The sequence below is a fragment of the Geotrypetes seraphini genome, chromosome 15 (genome assembly GCF_902459505.1).
Source record: "Geotrypetes seraphini chromosome 15, aGeoSer1.1, whole genome shotgun sequence".
Classification (NCBI taxonomy): Eukaryota; Metazoa; Chordata; class Amphibia; order Gymnophiona; family Dermophiidae; genus Geotrypetes; species Geotrypetes seraphini.
The window spans coordinates 50155733-50179237 of record NC_047098.1 but is presented as its reverse complement, the minus strand read 5'-3'; the positions used below and the strand labels follow the sequence as shown (position 1 = coordinate 50179237).

The window sequence follows — 23505 nt, the reverse complement described above, 5'->3', positions numbered from 1 at the left end:
GACAGGACGTTGTGTCATAAGGAGGAGCCCAGCAGAGGGGAGGGCCATGAGCACCGTGGAGCAAGCCTGTGTAGAGATTGGCTTGCTCTGCAAGGTGTGTGCCAGCGACAGGGAGGGAGGGAAGCTGTCTGGACTCACAAGAGAGTGGGGGAGCTGGAGCCGTCTGCCCGATGAAGCAAGGAAGCAATGTAAAGCAAAGTAGGAGGAATTGGCCCAGGAAGTGGGTTGGGGCTGGATGAAAGAGCACAGGAGGGGGACTGGAGCTGAAGGTAAGGGAGTGAGAGGTGCTTGCCCTATGGAGGGGAGGGCTGGAGCTGAAGGGAAAGAAGAGAGCTGCAGGACCTGCAGGAGGGGGAGAGAAAGGAAGAGAAGAGAAAAGGAAAAGAGATGCCATGCTAAGCGAATGAAGGAATAGGGAATGAAATACTGAACAGAGCGGAGAGAGGGAGAGACACAGAGTTATCAGAAACAGAGGAGAAATAATGAGCATGGAGAGGAGAATAGGAACATAGACACACAGGGAAATGCTGCACAGGAATGGTACATAGACAGAGAGGGAGCAATTCCAGTAATGGGAGGGGGTATATGGACACAGAGGGAAAGTGCTAGATGTGGGAGAGAATAGGAACAAAGAAGGGAGATGAGTAATGGAGGATGTAGCGATGATAAATGTGGCGAGAAGGGCACAGGGGAGATGCTGGATGGGGAGGTATTGGGGACACAGAGAAGGGAAATATAGGTATACAAAGATGGATGGCAAGCACAGAGAAGAAGAAATGTCAAATCAGCAGGAGATCCTGACGAGTGAGTTGACAGAGGGAAACAGAAACCAGAGCCTGGGACCAACATTGTCTGAAAAATAAACTAACCAGACAACAAAAGGTAGAAAAATAATTTTTTTTTCTATTTTGTGATTAGAATATATGAAAACTGAAATGTTTATCCTGCTGCTGCTGGTGTTAAACATGGGTAGGGCTCAGTGTAGAAATTTGGGAGGGAACCTCCAAGCTCACTACTAGCCCATGCCATCTTCAGCTTCCAGCAGGCTTAGGGCTTTCTCTAGCGAGGGGGCAGTTGCCCTAATTGCACTCCTTGGCCTCCATCAGAAATTACAGAGACTAGGGGAAGTTAGAGAGAAATACTTTTAAAACCAATAGGAGGAAATATTTTTTTCTCTCTAGGCTGCACACATTTTGGCAGGTGCTGCACAGCCATTCAGCCCCACCACACAGCCGGTGTTGTTGGGACCAGCACCCCTCTGATATCACTCTTCATCTTGTGCCGCTGCTGCTATTTTCCCAAAGCTGCAGCAACAACAGCAAACATTGGCTGCAGGACCTTCCCATACATACCTGTAGCTGCTAGCCCATCCTCTCTGATGTCATTTCTTCTTTTAGTTGGCAGTTGCGGATATGTATGGGAATGTCGTTAGCCAGTTTATTTCAGTTTGCTGCTGCTGCTGCTTCAGGAAAACAGCAGCAATGGTGGGAATGCTAGGGGGGGCAGACGCTGGTGGATGTGGGGTGGGGGGAGAGAGAGAGAGAGGAAGCAGCCACTGGTGAATGTGGAATGGGTGGGAGAGAGGGGGGCAAATGCTGGTGATTGTGGGTTAGGGAAGAGAGAGAGGGGCAGGCGCTGGTGGATGTGGGTTGGGAGAGAGAGGGCAGGCACTGGTGGATGTGGGTTGGGAGAGAGGGAGCAGACACTGGTGAAAGAGGGGTAGGCTGGCTGAAGTGGGGTGGGAAGAGAGAAAGGGGGCAGAATTTGGTGGAAATGATTTGGGGTGGGGGGAGAGAGGAGGTAGATTTTGTATAGAAGTGGGAAGACAGATTCTAGATAGAGCAGGGGAGAGAGAGGGCAGATGGGGATGGGTACAGAGAGGAGAGAAATAATGGAATGGGGGAAGTGAAAGGGGAGATGCTGGATGGAAGGTGAGGGGGACAGAGGGGGCAGATGTATGGAAGGAGAGAGATACAAAGAGGATGGAAGTATTAATGGAAGGGGAGGGAGGGGAGATGCTGGACAGAAGAGGAGGTGGGGAATTAGCTGTATAGAAAGATAGAGACTGAACCCTTGATGGAAGAGAGGAAAGACAGGAGGGAGATGATGGAAGGGGGGAAGAGACAGTTCAGGGAGATACTGATGGTGGGGGGAGAAAGAGTGTGGAGATGCTGGATAGAAAGCGGGGTGAGGAGGCAGATGCTGTATAGAAGGGGGTAGATGCTGGATGGAAGAGGGGGAGATAAATGAGCATATATTTAGGAGGGAGAGACAGAAAGAAGTGGTAGATATAGGGGGAAATACTATATAGAAGGGGAGAAAAAGAGGGTAAAGTTGGTGAAAGACTGGGAATAATAAGGCTTGGAAGTAAAATAGGAAAGCCAGGATGATGAAAAGGGATGGTAGACCGTAAAAAAGAGGAATCTTGAAGGACCAGATAGTAAGAATGTGTTAAATCTGGACATTGAGGTAGAAAAATAAAATGAAGAAAGCCAAAAGAAAAAGGAGGAGCGAAAAATCCTGGAAAGAGACTTAAGACAGAGGAGAACAAAAACCAGAGAAGTGAATTGCCAGAAAATAAAGGTAGAAAAAATAATTTAAAAAAAAAATTCAGGATAAAGTAGTGTGGTATCTGTGTTTATAAAGGTTAATAAATTAAAACAGAAAATAGAATTAAGATGATATTTTTTCATTGAACTAATTTTAATGCATTTTTGACCAACTGTCAGAGACCTAAACCTCCTTTCTCATCGTATTTTCTATTTTTAATTTATATTTATAATTCTTAGGCCTCCTTTTATCAAGTTGTGTTAGGGATTTTTATCATCAGCTGCTACAGTAAAATCTCTGACGCTCATAGAATTCCAATGAGCGATGGAGCTTTCATTGCAGCGGCCAGTAATAAAAACCTCTAATGTGGCTTGATAAAAGGTTGCCTTAATTTCTAATGTATAGCATGTTTAATACCATCGGGATAATATAACAGAAAATTTTTGCTCACATCAACTTAGTCCTTTGCTCGCAAAAAAATTATTTGCTCACATGAACTCGGTTCTTAGAGGGATCAATGAATGCAATGCCTGATCTTTGAAGAAGCCGGGTCCACCATAGAACAATAAGCTTAACAATACTACAAAGTGAAGCGCACAAAGCAAAAGCAAAGCGCATAATGACCTACTTAATAATGAAGTAACTATGATATGTCTAATGCAATATATGTAGCACCTGTCATCTGCAATGAAGGAATTCCAAAGCAACAGTTCATGGCAATATTTATACTATTCTGCACTAATTTTTTATTTTACTATCATCCCACTTCCCCGTGATTTTCTGTATTGCCCAAGAGAATATATATTATGAATGTGGTTTTGAAGAAATAAGAATCATATTCAGATATATCCCTTGCACATGGAAGTAATCATCTCTGCCTCCAGACCACCACTCTTTTTCCACAAGAGTCAATATACCGTATTTTCACGCATATAATGCGCACGTTATACACGATTTTACAAACCGTGCATAACCATGCGCGTTATACAACTTTTTTTTTACATAGTTCCCCCCCCCGACGTCAGATTCACCCCGCAGGACCACTCGCACCCCCACCCCGAAGGACCACTCGCACCCGCACCCCCACCCCGAAGGACTGCTCGCACCCCCACAGCCTCCCCCCCCCATCATGGAGAAGCTCCTACCGTTGTCCTGCTGCTTCCTCTGCCAGCGGTCCCGGCCCTTCTGTGAGCCCTGCGTCTGCGCTGCTTCCTCGTATGGCGGTCCCGCCCTTTCTCTGATGTCAGAGAAAGGGCGGGACCGCCGGAAGAGGAAGCAGCGCAGACGCAGGGCTCACAGAAGGGGCGGGACCGCTGGCAGAGGAAGCAGCAGTACAACGGTAGGAGCTTCTCCATGATGGGGGGGGGAGGCTGTGGGGGTGCGAGCAGTCCTGCGGGGGGGGGTGAATCGGACGTCGGGGGGGGGCATCAGGCTTTCAGGGTGGAGACAGGACTTCAAGGGGGAGAGGAGAGTCGGGGCGGCCAGAGGAGAGTCGGGGCGGGCGAAAGGAGAGTCGGGGCGGGCGAAAGGAGAGTCGGGGCGGCCAGAGGAGAGTCGGGGCGGGCGAAAGAAGAGTCGGGGTGGCCAGAGGAGAGTCGGGGCGGGTGAAAGGAGAGTCGGGCGGCGACGGGAGAGTCTGGGCGGCATGCGCGGTATACGGGTGTGTGCGGTATATAAAAATTTATTTACATAAATTACAGTTTCCCGCGCGCTATACCCATGTGCACGTTTTACACGGGTGCGCGGTATATGAGTGAAAATACAGTACTTTATAGGAGTTTCTCAAGGAGTGCTGGAATCTCTCTTGCTCCCATTTAGCATTTGTGTCATAAGTTGTATCTAGTGGTAGGGCTAGTTGTATCTAGTGGTGTAAAATAGTTTTCTTAGCAAAAACAATGGTCAGCAGAACTTGCAAGACTGCAGCGGGAACCTGCTGTAGGCATTTTTGATTGTGACTCACAGGATAGGAGCATAGGAAGATCACCAGGGCTTTAAAGGTAAGGTCTACAGGGGTCAAGTTCAAGTTCAATTTTATTTGATGAATCGCCTATAACAATTTCTAAGCGATGTACAATTTAAAACATCATATGAGATAACAGACTCTATTAAAAACAAAATTTTTAACAAGTTTAAAAAAAAACCCAATAATTTATAACATACAATGTTAGAACTTAAGGGGTAACATGACTAACTAGATACAGTAGGAAAGAGGGGCACAGTTACAATATTCTCAGTCTAAGATAGAAGAAACATAAAGGGTAAAAACACATAGGAGGGGGCAAGGGATATATTTAGAAGGTTAAAAGTTTTGAACATGAAAAATTTTAAATAAAGAGTTAAATCATTAAGTAGTAAAAGCATCTTTAAATAAAAAGGATTTTAAAACTTTTTTAAAGGAGCTGAGGTCTTTTTCTTTTCTTATATAAAGGGGCAGGGCGTTCCAAGTTTGAGGTGCTAAAACGGAAAACATTTTGTTTCTTCTTGTGCCCACTATTTTTAAAGAAGGGACTGATAGAAGGTCTTGAGATGAGGACCGAAGAGATCGAAGAGAATGATAAGGAATAATCATTCTGGATATGAATTGTGGTTCATTAGATGCCATAGTCTTAAAGATTAGTAATGCTATTTTAAAAGTGATCCGGTGGTTAATGGGCAGCCAATGCGATTTGATCAGTAATGGAGTTACGTGGTCATATTTTTTTGCTTTGTGGATTAGTTTTATTGCAGTGTTTTGAATTATTTGAAGCCTCTTTTTTTCTTTTTGCGGTATATTGAAGAGTAGAGAGTTGCAGTAATCTAATTTTGATATTATCATAGAATGAGTAAGTATATTAATGGATTTAGGTTCTAAAAAAGAGGAAATAGAACGTATAAGACGGAGTTTGTAAAAGCAAGATTTGACAATTTGATTGATGCGATCGTGAAAATTTAAGTTAGTGTCAATGATTACACCTAAGATTTTTAAGGATGATACTGATTCAATTGGAGAGTTATCAAGTAAAAACGAGGATATTGGAGTAATGTCTTTTCTCCAAGTAAAAATCATAGTTTGGGTTTTCTGTAGGTTCAAAGATAGTTTATTGGAGCTAAGCCAATTTTTGACTTTTTCTAGTTTACTGTTAATTTCTTTAATTTCACCGTCCTTTTCAGGGTCGAACGGGTGTAGGAGTTGGATGTCATCTGCATATGAAAAAGAAGTGAAACCTAATGATTGACAGATAGTGAGTAATGGGGAGAGAAAGATATTGAAGAGGAGAGGTGATAGAATAGAACCTTGGGGTATTCCAAAAGATGAAGTATAAGGAGCAGAGTGATCATCCTTAACAGTAACAATAGATGAACGGTCAGAAAGAAAAGAGTTAAACCAGTTTAAAATTTGTCCACTAACACCAAGAGATTCCAGACGATTAAGTAGCAGAGTGTGATCTATAGTGTCAAAGGCTGCAGAAAGATCCAAAGAAAATAGAGCTACCGATTTTTGGTGATCTAGAAAGTAATGAATGTTATTTATAAGGCCTAGCATTGAATATTCAGTATTGTGGTGTTTACGAAATCAGGGAGGCAGAGTGATTTAGAGTTGGCCGGACCACCAGGGCTTCAGGCAGGCCTCTAGTGGTCATTGAGGACTGGATAAGGAGGGAGGGAGGGCTGGGTGCAAGGCAGAGCACTTGAATATAAACCCCACAGTCTATATTTGAGTCAATCTTTTTTCCTCCTCTGAGGGGCAAAAAGGTTACCTCGATTTATATATGGATTGGTTTATATTCGAGTATATACAGTACTTTATATTTTATAACCTGCTAAATAATTATGGATTTTATTAAGTGTTGTGAAGCACATATTAATACAGAAGAAAGGATGCTGAAGGCTTCTTAGGAACACCAAAGCGTGCAACCAATATATTTTAACAAGTTATAAAACTTAATATAAGAATGTTCAGTCCTTAAGAGCAAAGGAAGAGAATTCCAAAGCTTTATAGTTTGATAAGAGAAGAACACTATTAAAAAATGAGGTGGAAGGGAAATGCCAGATGGTGGGACAAGGGAGGATAGAGGGCGAGACGAAAGATGGGCACGAGTGGTTTGGTTTTTCTCTTTCAAAAGATTGGCAAAATTGTGACCTTTTAATTCCTTCCTGCAGGTTCTGATTGCAAATAATGGGATTGCGGCTGTGAAATGCATGCGCTCCATTCGGCGTTGGTCCTACGAGATGTTCCGCAATGAGCGGGCCATTCGCTTTGTGGTCATGGTAACCCCAGAGGATCTGAAAGCCAATGCAGGTGGGTTCCTATAATAGGCAGTTTCATCTTCCTCCCTCCCCCCAACATTGCATCCAGCTGGTAACACCATTGCCACTGCATCAGCACCATGTCTCCTGTACATTTTAAGGGCTGTTTCAGAGCACAGCCCTCTTTCATTGGTTCTCCCTGCTGCCCTATCTGTTCCTAGAACACGTGGTTTGATTTATTGCTCTTTGAACTGGACATCATTTCATATTATAAATCAGGTGTTTCCCAGGTAGACTTTTTGTCAGCCTAGAGGCCTATGGGAGATTATATCAATCTGGCTCTGGCATGGGAAGGCAGATAGACCCTTAGTGCAGGGAAACTGTTTTAAGTAGCCCTGATTGATATATTTTAAGTTTCAAGTAGCCCTGATTCAATCATGGCTAGCTAAAAGGTGTTAATGTCTGATTAAGAGGGTGCTTAGGACAATGGTGCACAGATCAAGCCAGAGACTTAATCCCATCACCATTAACCATTGTTTCAAACAGTTTACAAATTCTAAACAGAAAGATACTGGGGCATACAGGTTTCTATATTGAGTCAAGGTATAAAAGCCTGCTCTCTGCAACACACAGATATCTCTCTCTTTTTCTATGCAGCTATCAATATCTCTCTCTTTTTCTATGGAGCTATCAATATCTCTCTCTTTTTCTATGGAGCTATCAGGAGAGGGGTCTTGGCCCTCTCTCTCTCTTTCTATCTAGCTATCTCTTGGCTCTTGGCTTGGCACTCTGGCTCCCCCTCTCTCTGTCTATCCTTCCCTTTATCTATGGAACACGAAGCTTCCTAGAACTGCAAGCTTCTATGTCCCTCTTTGCCTCTGATCTCTGTAAGGCAGTGAGACTGCTTGCTCTCTGCTTAAGTGTAATGCTCTCTGCTTAATTGTAATGCTTATAAATATTACTTTTCTGTAAGACTATTTCTATAATATATTCTTTATATAATCACCCCTGGCTGTGCTTCTTATTTGATTCTATCCCTAATGAAACTTCTGTGAAGGAACTGAACCTGGGACCTGGCGTCTGTCAGTGCGCATTTCACTTAACCCTTACCACCTAATATTGTGGGGGCCACTTTCAAACTGACACTTTTCAAGGCAGTTTTCAAACTGTCTGTACCAAGACAGTCCACGGGTACTTTTGTTGTTTCATTTATTCTTAAATGCTTTTCAAATTGGAAGCACTCATTTGCTTTGGCTTTGGAACTTTCTGGCTTTGAATGGCTTCCAGCCAGGATGGTTTTGATTTAAATCATTAGTCTTAAATCATGCCTGTGATATTATGAATCCAAGTTTCCAAGTTTATTTAAATTTTAATATACCCACCATCAAAGTATACCTGGCTGGTTTACAAAGCTAAAAATATTAAAATAAATTTTAGAGAGGGGTAGGGAGAGAAGATGTGAACATTAAATAGATAAAATACGATTATGAACACGAGTTTGAGGGTGAAGAGGGAGGGAAAAGTAATAATTACATCTTTAAAACAAAGTAAAAATTAATGCTCTGGTATGCGTCTTGGAATAAGAAGGTTTTTAGCTGTCTTGAATTTATCGAGTGAATTTTCATGGCTGAGTTGAGGTGGCATGGTGTTCTAGTACACTGTTCTTCAACCGCCGATCCATGCAGGGCTGGCAAGATTAAAGTCCGTTTTCAGACCTCCTGTCCCGTTGTCCCTCCACACAGCTTCAGGACAGCGTCCCAAAGCTGTGCTCGGCGATCATTTCCTGTCCCTTCCTCCTTTCTTTCCCCGGGTCTCCTTCTCTTACTGCCCTGCCGCTGCTGCTAAAGCCAACAGGAAGTCTTCTTTCCGATGTCAATTCTGACATCGGAAAGGACGTTCTGGGCCAGCCTCATGCTACATAATTAAAAACAAATTTTTTATTTCTTGATGTTTAACTTTTGGATTGAATGTATCTTAAATAGAAAACTATCTTTTTAGATAGAATGTTCCGCAAAAAAGCATTTTATTTTCAGTTTAAATATAAAAAATGTGATTTAAATTAGGGAGTTGGCTACTTCTTTTGCTGCATCTTGGACTGTCACTTTATTGGTTAGCCATCTGGCCTTTGGTGTCTACCTTTTCCAAGCACTTCAGCTATATGTTGCAGCTAGGGCATTTGCCTCATTTAGAGCAGTGTCTTTCAAACTTTCTCGAGCCAGGGCAACTAAAGGTGGTGGCCATGGCTCGAGGCATCCAGAATTTTGCAGTATATGTCCTCGATCCAGTTCTCTGGCCACCCAATTAAAAAATTCAATCAGGTTCGTTTGACACAATTTACCTTTAGTAAAGCCATGTTTCCTCAGATTCTGTAACCCATTAGATTCTAGGAAGTTCTCTATCCTTTCTTTCAGCAACACTTCCATTATTTTTCCAACAACCAAAGTGAGACTTACCGGCCTGTAGTTTCCTGCTTCATCTCTGTGACCACTTTTGTGAATAGGGACCACATTCGCTTTTCTCCAATTCCAGGACCCACTCCCGTCTCCAGAGATTTGTTGAACAAGTCTTTAATAGGACCCGCCAGAACCTCTCTGAGCTCCCTCAGTATCCTGGGATGATTCCCGTCTGGTCCCATCACTTTGTCTACCTTCAGTTTTTCAAGTTGTTCATAAACACTTTCCTCTGTGAACGGCGCAGAATCTACTTCATTTTCCCGTGTAACTTTGCCAGACAACCTCGGTCCTTCTCCAGGATTTTCTTCCGTGAACACAGAGCAGAAGTATATGTTTAGCACATTTGCTTTTTCCTCATCACTCTCCACATATCGGCTCCTAGCATCTTCAGTTTAGCAATTCTATTTTTCATCTTCCTCTTTTCAATGATATATCAGAAAAAATTTTTGTCTACCATTTTTACATTTTTAGCCATTTGCTCTTCTGCCTGCGCTTTCGCCAGACATAGCTCTCTCTTGGCTTCTTTCAATTTCACCCGGTAGTCCTTTCTGTACTCATCTTCTTGGGTTTTTTTATATTTCAGGAACGCCAACTCTTTTGCCTTTTTCTCTGCCACTAGTTTGGAGAACCATGTTGGTTTCCTTTTTCTCTTGTTTTTATTTATTTTCTTCACATAAAGTTCTGTAACCATTTTTATCGCTTTCAGCTTAGACCACTGTTTTTTCACTTCTCTTATGTCCTCACATCCTAACAGTTCTTTCTTCAGGTACTCTCCCATTTTATTAAAGTCCGTATGTTTGAAATCTAGGACTTTTAGTATTGTGCGGCCGCCCTCCACTTTAGCTGTTATATCAAACCAAACTGTTTGATGATCACTACTTCTCAGGTGAGCACCCATTCATACATTATCTCCCCATTTGTGAGGACCAGATCCAATATCGCTTTTTCACTCATGGGTTCCGTCACCATTTGTCTGAGCAGAGCCTCTTGAAAGTCATCCACAATCTCCCTACTTCTTTCCGATTCTGCAGACGGAACTTTCCTGTCCGCATCCAGCAGATTGAAATCTCCCAACAGCAGCACCTCCTTTTTCTTTCTAAACTTTTGGATATCCACAATCAGATCTTTATCAATTTGCTGCGATTGAGTCTATAATCTATATAAACTACAAGAACAAGAGGGCATTCGGAAAAATTGAGAGGGGACAGATTCAGAACCAATGCTAGGAAGTTCTTCTTCACCCAAAGGATGGTGGACACCTGGAATGCGCTTCCAGAGGGTTTGATAGGACAGAGTATGGTATTGGGGTTCAAGAGGGGATTAGATGATTTCCTGAAGGAAAAGGGGATTACCATACAGGTCCTGGACCTGATGGGCCGCTGCGTGAGCAGACTGCTGGGCATGATGGACCTCTGGTCTGACCCAGCAGAGGCACTGCTTATGTTCTTATGTTATGTTCTATAATTCTGTTCCTTAAGTATGTTTTGTAAAATCCTAATAATTTTAATTTAAAAAAAGATCTTATTAGTAATCGATTGATTAAAAAGAAAAATGAGTCAGTTAAGTGTAGTACTTACCTTCTACTCCTCCACCATTGTGCAATGACACCTATTTAAGGCCTCACGTTCCATCTAGGACATGTATTAGCATTTACCCCTGGATTTTGTATAGGTTGTCCAAAGTTACGAGTTCAAAATTGGGCATGGATCAGAGATCTGCACCCAAATTAATTAGATAATGAGTATTTAACAGTCAATTATTAGCCATTATTAGCATTATTAACTTGGATTTACACATGGATCTGTCTTTGCACAATTCTATAATGCTGTGCACCCAAATTGTCTTGCTTTTAACCCAGAAGAGGGTGTGGTTGTGAGAGGGGCATAGGCAAGTCAGGGGCATTCCAGAAATTTGGGCGCAGTATTATAGAATGCTAGAGTACTGTGCCCAGAATTTACACCAGGTTTCAGTAGGTTTAAATTCTCACACCCTTAGTTGGGCACAGGAATCCAATCTAAGCATTATTCTATAAAGGGTGCTTGGCGCAGAGTGGCCTTTATGGAATACGAGTTTAGGTCAGATCTTTCCGGAACCTAATTATGGGTGCCATTTACTGAATCCATCCCTTATTGCATTGCCGGAGAAGAGACCTCTTAAAAACTGGAGATGTGAGTGATTCTAGCTTGTTTGCCCTTGTATTTGCAGAATACATTAAGATGGCTGACCATTATGTGCCTGTACCTGGTGGACCGAACAACAACAACTATGCCAATGTGGAACTCATCCTTGACATTGCCAAAAGGATTCCTGTACAGGTGAGGAGAGAACCCATATTTATCCTACAGAATGTGGTAAGGGGCAGGAGGGAGTGGCCCAGGGGATTGGTATTTATGATGCCAATGAAGAGTTCCCATTCCTTGGACTAGTTGGATGCACAGAAGAAGGATGGCTGAGAAAATCATGTACCTTCATTACCAGTAGGAGGGATGGAGATAATAAGCACATGACCCCTAATTCCATAATCTCATGAGCTACAAAATTGTGTGCACAGACCACTGAATATTGCCAGTAATGTGCATAATGTAATTATTAAATTAAGCACTAATTTGCATTAATAATTAGCTATAATTGGAGTTAATTGGCATTAATTTGCAGTTTGCACTCGTTAGGTGCCTAACTTTCAATTAAGTCCAATTAGTCAATTGTGAGGTATTAAGTACCAATATTGGCATTGATTAAGCCTATTGAACAATTAAGTTAGGGGCTGATATTGGTGCCTTACTTTAGGTGGACTTTATAGAATCATGGCCTAACTGTCTAACTTTAAGTGACCTTTTGAAAATTACTTCCATGGTCCATTCCTGTAGCAATGTCAGTAATTTTCTCTTCTTTTTTTTTTATAAATCTTTATTGATTTTCATACCTTCAACAATGCAATACAACAAATGCAATGTACAATGATACAATAAAAGCACATTTTAACATGCTCATAATCAACCTTTTTCCTCACCCACCCAATAATCATTCAATAGAACATAAATACATATATTACCATAAAAACTTTACCCTATTTTAGATAATGATATCTTCCCACTCACCTCAAATATAAAAACTCAAAAATCAGATTATGATATAAATATCCCTCCCACACCTTACCCTAGATATGTACTAAAATAAACAAAAACCTGAATCACAGTAATCACTTACTTATTATCAACTATAATGAGGTAACATAAGATATCATTGGGCCCCTCTCAGTAATTTTCCACCTTGATGTGATAAAAAGCTGAAGCCTCTCTGATTATCTGAATCTTAATACTTCCGTTGTCTGTTGCTTGTCATGTAAAGATGTAGATCCCCTGCATTTCTTAACATGTTGTTATCACTGTCTGCAGGCTGTTTGGGCAGGCTGGGGCCATGCTTCAGAGAACCCCAAGCTACCAGAGCTGCTCCACAAGAACAGTATTGCTTTCATGGGTAAGTTCTTCTGACCTGTACTTTCTTTGCTGAGAGCCACATGTGAAAGGAAGCATGTCACACGAGCACTGTCAGATAATTAATATGTGGGGATAGGAGGGAAAGCAGAGCCGCATTTCTTAGAAATGGTTATCCTTCCCCAGTGGCTCTCTGCCATCACTACCCAGAGATCTAATTAGAAATGCCATTGCTAAACAGACACTCTGATGACACCATCTAGTGTGATGTTGTCCAAGAGCAGTATGGAACCTAAAAGAACAACCTTGTGTTTGTGAGGGACATAGGGGTGTATTAAATATTTTTAGTGTTTTTGTATATTTATATCTTGAAGCTACACAGTATAGGATGGATGTTTCTTTTTTTTTCTCCACCAGGGTTGGATGACTATATATTGGTGTCCCCCCCCCCCCCAGGATTTGGGTCTTTCTCCCCCATTTGACTGATGATTAATAGATTGTTCAATACAGCTTTCGAGTGCAAAAGACATATGAATTTTGAACTAGTGGGTTTTTCTCCTTTTACTCACAAGTTTGTAGAAGGCATCATCTACCTTTTTCTCTTGGCTCTGCTTGCTGCATCTCTGGGCTGTGCTCCATCACCTCAGTTTTTCCTTTTACAGTTGAGTTGGTAGGTGTTTTTCTGATCTGCTCTGATTTAGATTTTTTATTTTCGGGTCTTCATCTTAACTGTGAGGCTTGTGGTGCTCCGGTGGTTCCCAGTTCAACTGGAGCAGCTTTGCCTGGGAGAAGACATAGACTCTGTAAACTCATAGAAGTCTGTAGCCAGGGGAGCAACCCTTTTACACGGAACCTGCCTAGCCAGCCTGCCCTAACACTTTGGTGGTTTGGGTCTGTTCCCCTTGGAGCATGGCTCGCTCTTGGTTTTTACTGTAGCTTGAGTGCAGGCTGTATAGCCTCATGCCAGTTCTGAGGGCTTTAGCAGGTGGCAGCTGTGTGTCCCCCCCATATCCGAAGATGTGTGAGGAGCTGTGAGGTCTGGGGTCTCAGGCTCGTTCAGGGTCTGACTGGCAACCTGAAGAAACAAACATTTGGAGTGGAATTTCATACTTGCCTGAGGCAGCTTTTTTTTCTCCATTGTCCAGCTGCAGTTTGAACTGAAGCAGGTACGGCACCAGCACAACAATGAGTACAAGTTATTAGAGACATTGTGGTGCTCAAAGTTTCAGACGTTTCTGTGGCTGGTATTTGGGTCCCGCACCTCCAAAAATCTTTTTGTTGAATTTTCTATGCTTTTATATAGCTCTCCTGGCTGTTTTTTGGTGCTAAAACGCTGCTTTGGTGGCTATCTTGAATTTCTCAATTTGATTTTAAAAGCCTCTATCTGCCTCAAAACATCTTGATTTTTGCTTAAAATTGTTCCAGATGGACTCCTCAGGCTGTTTTAATGTGGATTCATGCCAGATTTGGGCTGGCTGGCTGACTGAGTGTCCATGGTGCCTGAGCTGCGGGGTGCATTGGAGAAGGGGGGGGCAGCAGCACTCAGCTTAGCTCCCTCTGGTCCCTCTAGGGCAGTGTTTCTCAACTTCTTCAAGCCAAGTACCCCCTAAGTCTAACAAATATCAACTAAGTACCCCTGCCCAAGCTCCGCCCATAACCCCACCCCCATAATCCTATATAATAAAAGGCTAACTCGCGCATGCGCAGTCCTATTTTCGTGTTCCGTGCGCTGTAGGTCTGTGGCCGAAGGAGTGCGCATGCGCGCGAATACGTCACCACCCGATCGCCTCCACAAGCCGGACTGCAGCCAGACGACGTTATCCGTTTCTCCTGTCGCCGCCGCCGATCTCCATTTCTCCTTTGCCGCCCACCCCCTTCTCTTCCCGCGGGTCCGAATGGCGATTCAAGCAGCGTGTACATCAGTCTCCACACGCTGCTTCGGGCCCTTCTACTGCCCTGATTTGCTCTGCCGCATCTCTGATGATGTCATCAGGGACGTGCCAGAGTAAATCAGGGCAGAAGGGCCCGAAGCAGCGTGTGGAGACTGATAAAAGCGCTGCTGGAATCACCATCTTTGTAGTCCGGCCCGCGGGAAGGGGAAGGGGAAGGGACAGGGGCGGGTAGAGGAAACGCTAATGCTGCTGCACAGGGAACTGGTGGGGGGGGGGAGGGAAAGAGAATGCTGCTTTGGACGGACAGACAGACAGAGAGAGGAAGGGAAACACAAAGAAAATAAGAAATACACAGGGGCAGGTGCTCAGGGAACTGGTGTGGGGGGAGGGAAATGGAGGGGGATGGAATGCTGCTTTGGACAGACAGAGAGAGGAAGGGAAACACAAAGAAAATAAGAAAGACACAGGGGCAGGTGCACAGGGAACTGGTGTGGGGGGGAGGGGGATGGAATGCTGCTTTGGACAGACAGACAGAGGGAGGAAGGGAGACAGAAAGGAAAGAAGAAAGACACAGGGTCAGGGAGATACACAGAAAGACAGACAGGCAAAGGGGGCCAGGGACAGAGACAGACAGAAAGGACAGCGGGAGCCGCGTCAGGAGGGGTGTGGGATGCGGCAGTGGGAACTTTTCCAATGGGTGCAACTGGGCAGCTGTCGGGAACCTCTGATCAGGGGCAGAGCAAGGTAAGAGTATCATAGGGATAAGAAGGAGGAGGGAGGATAAAAAAGGAAGGGATGCCTACTGCTGGACAGGGGGAGAAGGAAAGAGATGCTGATGGACAGGGGAGGTGAAGAAAAAATAACGGAGGACTAATGTTGGACAGGGGGAGAAGGAAAGAGGTGCTGCTGGACAGGGGGGAGGTAAAACAAAGGGAGAAGGGCTGCTGCTGCATAAGGAGAGCAGTGAAGGGGTGGTGGTGGACACAGTGGAGGTAAAAGGAAGGGAAAATGGACAGGGGGAGCAGGCAAGGGGTGGTGATGGACAGCCAAGGAAAAAGAAAGGCAGAAAGAAAGAAAGCGGCTAAGGAGAGAGAGAGAAAAAAAGACAGACACACACACATATGTTCTAGCACCCGTTAATCTAACGGGCTTAAAGACTAGTAATAGTAATAATTGTAATGCAATTTCTTCCATTCATTTTTCATATGCACACAATATAATCTTATTAACAATACATAACAGTAACCACAAAATTAAACTACACAAAGCATGCTGTACGCAAAGAAAATGTTAATTATCATTTATATTCTGTTTTTTTCCAAAGAGGTCAAAGCAGGTGACTTTAAAATATACAGTGTCACCTCAGTAACAGCTATAGAGCAAAATAACAGCAGATATAAATTCTCAAACTGACACATTTCGATCACTAAATTGAAATAAAATCATTTCCCCTACCTTTGTCGTTTGGTGATTTTATTTTTCTAATCATCTGGTTGCACTTCCTTCTGACTATGAAACTATTGATTGTTTGTCTCTCCTTCTTCACTTTCTGCCCTGCATCCATCTTTGGCATTAATTTTTAACATTCAACTTTTTTTCCATTTTTCTGCTTTCTGCTCAAAATCTACTTTTCCATGTCTTACCTACCCTTCCTATCTCTCTCCTCTCCCATGGTCTGGTATCTCTCCTCTCCTTCCCTCTGCGTTTCCACAGTCTGGCATCTCTCCTCTCCTTCCATCCCCCTTCCACTGGTCTTTCCCCTCCAACCTTTCGCAGGTGTCTGCACCTTGGTTCTCTCCCCTCTCTAGGCCCTGACACTTTAATCTCCCTCCCAACCCCATGATTTGTCCCCCAATTCTTTTCTGACAGACGCATACCATAGAGGTTATTCCGTGTGTGAAAACTCATCTACGTCTTCCCCAAGATGCACTTTTGTCCTGCTGGTTTCCACAGGCAGATTCTTTGTAGAAACCACTGACCTGGATGGCAAGTTTGCGTTGGTGGCTCCAGCCGAAGTTGCTGGATAAAAGCTTACTGCTCCACTTAGCCTCTTTGGGTGATCCTGACAACAGATGCCAGCCTTTATGGCTGAGGGAGATATTGCAAGGGTCACCTAGTTCGGGGCCGATAGTCACCCTCACAGAGGAAGTGGTCTTTCAGCCACTTGGAGTTATGCGCCATTTCTCTGGCCCTACAGATGTTGAAGAGCACACTTGCAGCCAAAGTGGTCAGGGTTGTCTAGGACAATACCTCAGAGGTGATCTACATCAATAGGCAGGGAGGTACCAAGTGTGCTCTATTGAAACTGGAGGTCCAGTTATTCTTTTGCTGGACAGTAGCCCACTGCAAACTCTATTAGCAGCACATGTATCAAGAGGAGACAATGTGCAGACTGGCTATCTCAGCTGGCAAACCTTAGATACGGGGGTTTGGTCCCTAGCTCAGAGGGCCTTTGATAGCATTGTGCATTGATGGGGGCATCCAACATTTGATTTGATGGCATCAACAGTCAAAAAAAGGTCTCTCGATTTCTACAACTGAGGATTTGAGCCTGGAAGTGCCAGCTTAGACACTCTAGTATAACAGTGGCAGAGAAAAGTCTATTGTACATTTTTTTCCCGTGGCTCATGGTGAGCTGGGTCATTTGAAGACTAGGGGTTGGTAATCCTGGTTGCCCCAGATTGGATGTGTTGTTCAGATCTGGTTCATCTACATAGGGACAAGTGTCTCAAACTACCACTGCAGCCGACTCTGCTCTCTCTTAGGGGCCAGTTGTCGTGGAGGATCCGGAACACTTTGGGTTTAAGGCATGGCTCTTGGGAGCGTAGCCTTAGTGTGAAAGGGCTACTCTGATGTGGCTATATCTACCCTCCTCAGATCTAAAAAAAACAGCAACTGTCCCTGCCTTTGCTAAGACTTGGAAGATGTTTCTGTACTGGTGTGCCAAGGAGAATGTGGAGATGGTGAAGGCTCCGATGCCTGAGGTCCTAATGTTTCTCCAGGATGGTCTTGAGAAGGGTTTGGCTGCTGGCTCCCTCAAAATACAAGTGGCATGACTTTCATATTTTAGGGCTTGAGTAAAAGAGATTTTATTTTGGTCTCTCATCCAGATGTCACCAGATTTTTGAAAGGAGCATTGCGGCTGCATCCTCCTCTGTGACATCTGTTCCTGACGTGAAATCCTAACTTGTTTGCAGGCCCTCAGTAAGGCTCCGTATGAGCCTTTGTGAGAGGAGTCTCTGAGGGATTTTATCGTTCTCTAGTAGGGATTGCTTCAGCAGAAGGGTTTGGAGCTACAAGCTCTGTCGTGCAGAGAGCCTTTCCTCAGGTTTACGGAGGCAGGGGTGTCCCTTCGCATGGTCCCTTTCTTTCTTTCAAAAGTGGTCTCTGCCTTCCATATAGATCAGGAAGTCCGACTATCTATGGGTTAAAAAATATATATATATTTTTTTGGTATTTCTGAATGTTAGGAAAGTTCTTCTCTGTTACCTTGAGGTGATGAATGAATTTTGTCTCTCATATCATCTTTTTGTGCTAACGAGCCCTAGTCATCTGAGGATATAGTGTTCCACACTGTATTATTTTCTGTTCTTACAGGTCCTCCCAGCCAAGCCATGTGGGCATTAGGGGACAAAATTGCTTCTTCCATTGTGGCCCAGACTGCAGGCATTCCTACTCTCCCATGGAGCGGCAGTGGTAAGATCCTATAATTCTCTGAATGGCACCATCATAATAAAACAAAAAAGGGGCCTGAAACCATGGTGAGCATCCCTCTAGCTCTCGGGTCCTTCAAGTCCCCTGAACATATACACCATTATTTGTGACAAGATGGTGACTGGTGTTCACCACACAGCTCCAAAATTAAGGGAAATGTACAATTTTAAAATTTTATACCAAGGGGTTTGAGTTCTCTAGCATCTGGGTGCATTGCATATTCTTTATAACAGAGTACAAACACCCTACCAAAGAAAAAGACTGCCATAATAAAAATTTCCTGTCCAGGGCTGGCAGCTTACATATGCTTTTCCTGAGCAATGTCAAAGGTCTTAGAATTTGCTATCAGATTTTCCAGGGCATTGGCTATGCTGATCTTCATTTTCTGTCAGTCTTGTAGAACTGCCCTAACCTGCTCTGGAAGGAAGACTAGTATATGAGATGGGTGTGAATAACGTGCCTTAGGAGCTTCACAAAGGCTTGGATACCTAGGAAACTGTGCTTTAACTTCCTTTTCTTCATTTTCTGGGGTGTGGCATGGGAAGTTGGGCTTTAGTAGAATACGTTTATCTTAAAGAAGCCCTTTGTTTTTCTGTTATTCTGTCATATCTACTTTTTGGTAATTTTGACCTTTCAGGGCTTGGTTTTCCATATTTATAGGTCTGACAGTAGATTGGCAGGAGGTTGAGACAAAGAAGCGTGTTCTAACCATACCAGAGGAGATCTACCAAAAGGGCTATATCAAGGATGTGGATGATGGGCTGCAGGTAGGAAGCCAATGGGAAGGACTGATGGCGAGTGCATCTACATTGAGCAGTGCCAGAATTCATTAACTAAACTTTACATTAAGATGTATTCCAAATCACTTAAAAAAAGGAGGTCCCAGTTTTCAAAGGGATTTAACTGGGCAGGAGAGGCTCCAACAGAGCTAAAACCTGCTGAGCTGTCCGGCCACTGATATTTAGTAACACTTTACTGGGTAGTGCTGCTGACTATCTCTATTAACTGGCCAATCCCTAACTGGCTAAGTCAGGGGTAGGCAATTCCGGTCTTCGAGAGCCGGAGCCAGGTCAGGTTTTCAGGATATCCACAATAAATATGCACGAGATAGATTTGCATCTCAAGGAGGCAGTGCATGCAAATCTATCTCATACATATTCATTGTGGATATCTTGAAAACCTGATCTGGCTCCGGCTCTCGAGGACCGGATTTGCCTACCCCTGGGCTAGGTTAAGGGTGTTCTGGGGAAGAAGTGTGGGCAAAGCCCTAAGTACCCAGTTAGCAGCAATATTTATTCTGCTAGTCAGCTAAGTAATACCCCTTTTATCAAGCTGTGTTAGGATTTTTAAAATTTATTTTATTTATGCTTTGATATTGGATTTTGCAGTTCTCTTTCATTCAACCTTTTTGCATGCCTCTTGTATCTATAATACTTCTTTTTCTCGTCTCTCTTACTTCCATATTTACTAGATTGTGAGCCCGCTGGGACAGTGAGGATTACCTCATTTTTAATGTATTAGTATTATAAACCGCTTAATATTCATGTACAAGCAGTATATCAAGTTTAATAAATCAAATCAATCAAATCTGAACATCCCTCCCAGCTTAAAAAGTTATAAACAATTATCTAAAACACTCCACATTTTTTAGATGGACATAAATAACCTAACTCAGCAAAAAAACTCCTTTGCAAACAGATGAATCTTGAGCAGTCACCTAAATTGTTCAACATTCTTATATAGACATAGAATAAATACTGTATACATACTTTTGGTCCACCCTGTGCATTAGAGTAGGTGGGCCAGGCGATGTCCGAATACTTTCTTACCTCTTCTGGTTAGGTGGAGTCCGTCTGGTCCCTGTAGTCCCTGGAGTGTCTCACCGTGGTCTAGGAATCCAAAGTTCATTTCTATGCACCATTTGCGGAGCCAGTCGTTAGTCCGTTGGATCATCTCTTCTCTAGCTCTGCCTTTGTTTTGCGCTAAGTAGGGCCCCCAAATTTTCAAATAAAGTTTCCTCCTCTTCAATTCCCTCGAGCATCTCTGGCTCCGCTCAGCAACCTTTTTAAAATTACCTCCAAAGTGTTCCACTCTAAATTTTCAAAAATCAATTCAAAATGTTTCCAATATTGCAAATTTCTTTCTCTTTCCTTCCCCCTCACCTTCCTTCCCACCTCTCATTCCAGGCAGCAGAGACAATTGGTTATCCAGTCATGATCAAAGCCTCAGAAGGAGGAGGAGGGAAAGGAATCCGAAAAGTAAACACGGCAGACGATTTTCCCAACCTCTTTCGACAGGTAAAAAGGCCTTCCTGGAATTTCTTTATTAAGTTGTTATTTACTGCACAGCCCCCACATATCTCCCCATTTATAATGCTGTCTCATTGATTGTGTGGCAGGTTCAGGCAGAGGTGCCTGGCTCACCAATATTTGTGATGAGACTTGCTAAGCAGTCCCGCCACTTGGAGGTACAACTCCTGGCCGATCAATATGGCAATGCTATCTCCCTTTTTGGCCGTGACTGCTCGGTGCAGCGTCGGCACCAGAAGATTATTGAGGAGGCTCCAGCCAGCATCGCCACCACAGCAGTCTTTGAGCAGATGGAACAGGTACTGTGCATGGGGCCCATCTTGTTCCACACAGAGATTGTGTTTGGACTATGAAATAGGAGAGGAACGAGTATTACAGAGGTTGGGTTCTCCTGTCTCTACTGCTCCATGGCTTTGCTGTGGTTCTGGGAGGAACAAAGATGAGAGGGGACTGTAGAAAATTGAATAGAGCAGCTTTTACAGATAACTTTCCAGTAGCACACACAGGGCAGACTTTGTCCTGAGTCTGTCTCCTGTTACTTAGATATAAACAAGGAAAAAAATATAGCATTAGGGGAGAGGATAGCATTAGGGGAGACGTTCATGTCTCAGTGACAGTGCTACACATTGCTATGCAGGAGGCTGGCCAGTAGAGGCAACATTCACAGTCCCTAAGGAAGATCCAACCCATAAATCAAAGCCAGGTCCTCCATGGGACACTTCTGTGTCATGAACCACTGAGCAGGTTGTGAGCTTCTGAAGTTGAAGATGTCATGAAGGACAGGACTAGTTGTGTTTGTACAATTAAGTACTCCTTGTTATCGGTCAATTAAATTGCCTGATTTCAGTCTTCTGTTTTGTTTACATGCAACTCTGATGTTTTGACTAGTTTTCAATGCATTACTGTAGTATAGTCTTACTTTCAAATCTTTTTTTTTTATTAACAAGAAACAACCATAAACAGAGGCAATTATACAAACCAGCTTTTACAATAAGAACCTTCCACCATGGAGGACTGGGCTTTGATATCCTCCACTGTAGTATAGTCTTAAATGCTGAGTGAAAGCTGCAGTGTGAATGATGGTGGGGAATAGCTGGGGTGCCTCACTCATGTTATATGAACACGAACGTTACTTTGGCATGCTGGTTGTTCTGATCATAAGTAGTGGAGGTAGACATTGGGGAGCAGGGAATAAGGGTCCACTTTTGGCAGGTTTTGTATAAGATATATGTTTTCTTCTCACACCTGTTAGTGTGCGGTGAAACTTGCCAAGATGGTAGGCTATGTGAGTGCTGGCACAGTAGAATACCTCTACAGTCAGGATGGTAGCTTCTACTTCCTGGAGCTCAACCCCCGACTGCAAGTTGAACACCCCTGCACTGAGATGGTAGCAGATGTCAACTTACCTGCCGCTCAGCTACAGGTGAGTCATGGTCAGAGCTGTGCCAAGGCACAGAAATTGCATTCTTTAACATGTGTCTATAGGTAGCTTGCTGTAAAAGTCTTAGTGCTAGTACTACCTAAATTGTCTTTCTTTCAACAATACTTTCTTTGCCCCTCTTTCACAGTCCTTTGCCACAGTCACCCAGGCTTGCATGATTTCCCTCCTGGATTGCTGCAACTGGCTGTACACTGGTCTTTAAAGTGACTATCTGATGTGCAGCAAAATTGCCCATAATTGATTCACATACAGTGTTATATTTTTGTTTGATGCCATTGCCTTATTGTGTGGAGGATTGGCCTAATGACTAGTGCAACAGGCTGAGAACCTGGGGAACTGGGTTCAGTTCCTTCTGATGTCTCTTGTGATCCTGGGCAAGTCACTTACCCCTTCATTGCCCGAGGGACAGAGAAAGTACCTGTATACAATAAACACAAACCACTTTGTTTGTACCACAGGAAACCAAAATATCAAATCCATGATCACTGACCTCTCTTCTAGATGTTACCTTGATACAGCTTTGCTTTGCAGTTACCTTCTGTGTTATTCAGATGCCATTCTGCCCTGATGAACTGTTTAATCATGTGTATGCTGGTGTAGGTTGTATGTGGTGAAGTAGGCTTGGAAATGTATGCAATGAAGAAATTGTGGTGGTGAAGGTGCTGGAATTCAGTGAGAGCTCAGTTCAAATCCCACCACTTCCTCAACAGTGTGTGATTTTATGCTAGTCTCTTTCATCTGTTGTCTCCGGTATCCGCTTCAGATGGTAAGTTTTTTTAGGGAAGGAACTTGCACTGTTTATGTTCAGAAGCACAAAAAAATAACTTTTTTTTATACATGTGCATAAAATTGTAAACCCTGTCTGTAATCTGAGTAATTGCTTGTAGGTGGGGCATATTGAATCCCAGTTGCTGAGTTCAAGAACTTGGCAACTTAAGTTGGGGTGGTAATGAAAATGGGTCTGGATTATTTTCAGGAACTTTGTCATTTTTGGCTCAGTTTATTGACTTTTAGCCTAATACACCCTGTCTGGTTTGAAGCAGAGTATTTGCTCATGCCCAGTTGACTTCTCTGTCCTGATAAACTGTTTATTTGTGCTGTATATGGGATAGATTTAACTTTGCCCTTTTTCTCTAATTGTCTATCTGCTGCCTTTGAGTGTCCTCAGCTGGTGTGCTGTTTTTATCTTCTAAGGAAGAAGTGACCCCACCCCCCCACAAAGAGCACCCAATATAGCACATTGCCAGAGAGCTGATTACTAACCTATCCAGCAGTAAATATTGTACCGTGTAGAACATAAGAACATAAGCAATGCCTCTGCCGGGTCAGACCCGAGGTCCATCGCGCCCAGCAGTCCGCTCACGCGGCGGCCCAACAGGTCCAGGACCTGTGCAGTAATCCTCTATCTATACCCCTCTATCCCCTTTTCCAACAGGAAATTGTCCAATCCTTTCTTAAACCCCAGTACCGTACTCTGCCCTATTA

General features: G+C 43.4%; 1 protein-coding gene across 4 annotated transcripts in view; it reads left to right on the top strand.

The window, feature by feature from the left end:
• Nucleotides 1–23505, top strand: part of ACACA (acetyl-CoA carboxylase alpha) — a 434156-nt gene that overhangs the window by 96402 nt on the left and 314249 nt on the right. For all 4 annotated transcript variants that reach the window (XM_033921833.1, XM_033921832.1, XM_033921836.1 and 1 more), the window contains exons 4-11: nt 6691–6829; nt 11436–11545; nt 12626–12707; nt 18154–18252; nt 18931–19037; nt 20457–20567; nt 20669–20878; nt 21832–22002. In XM_033921833.1, the coding sequence (XP_033777724.1) occupies nt 6691–6829; nt 11436–11545; nt 12626–12707; nt 18154–18252; nt 18931–19037; nt 20457–20567; nt 20669–20878; nt 21832–22002 (1029 nt within the window). The remainder of the gene's footprint in view (nt 1–6690; nt 6830–11435; nt 11546–12625; nt 12708–18153; nt 18253–18930; nt 19038–20456; nt 20568–20668; nt 20879–21831; nt 22003–23505) is intronic.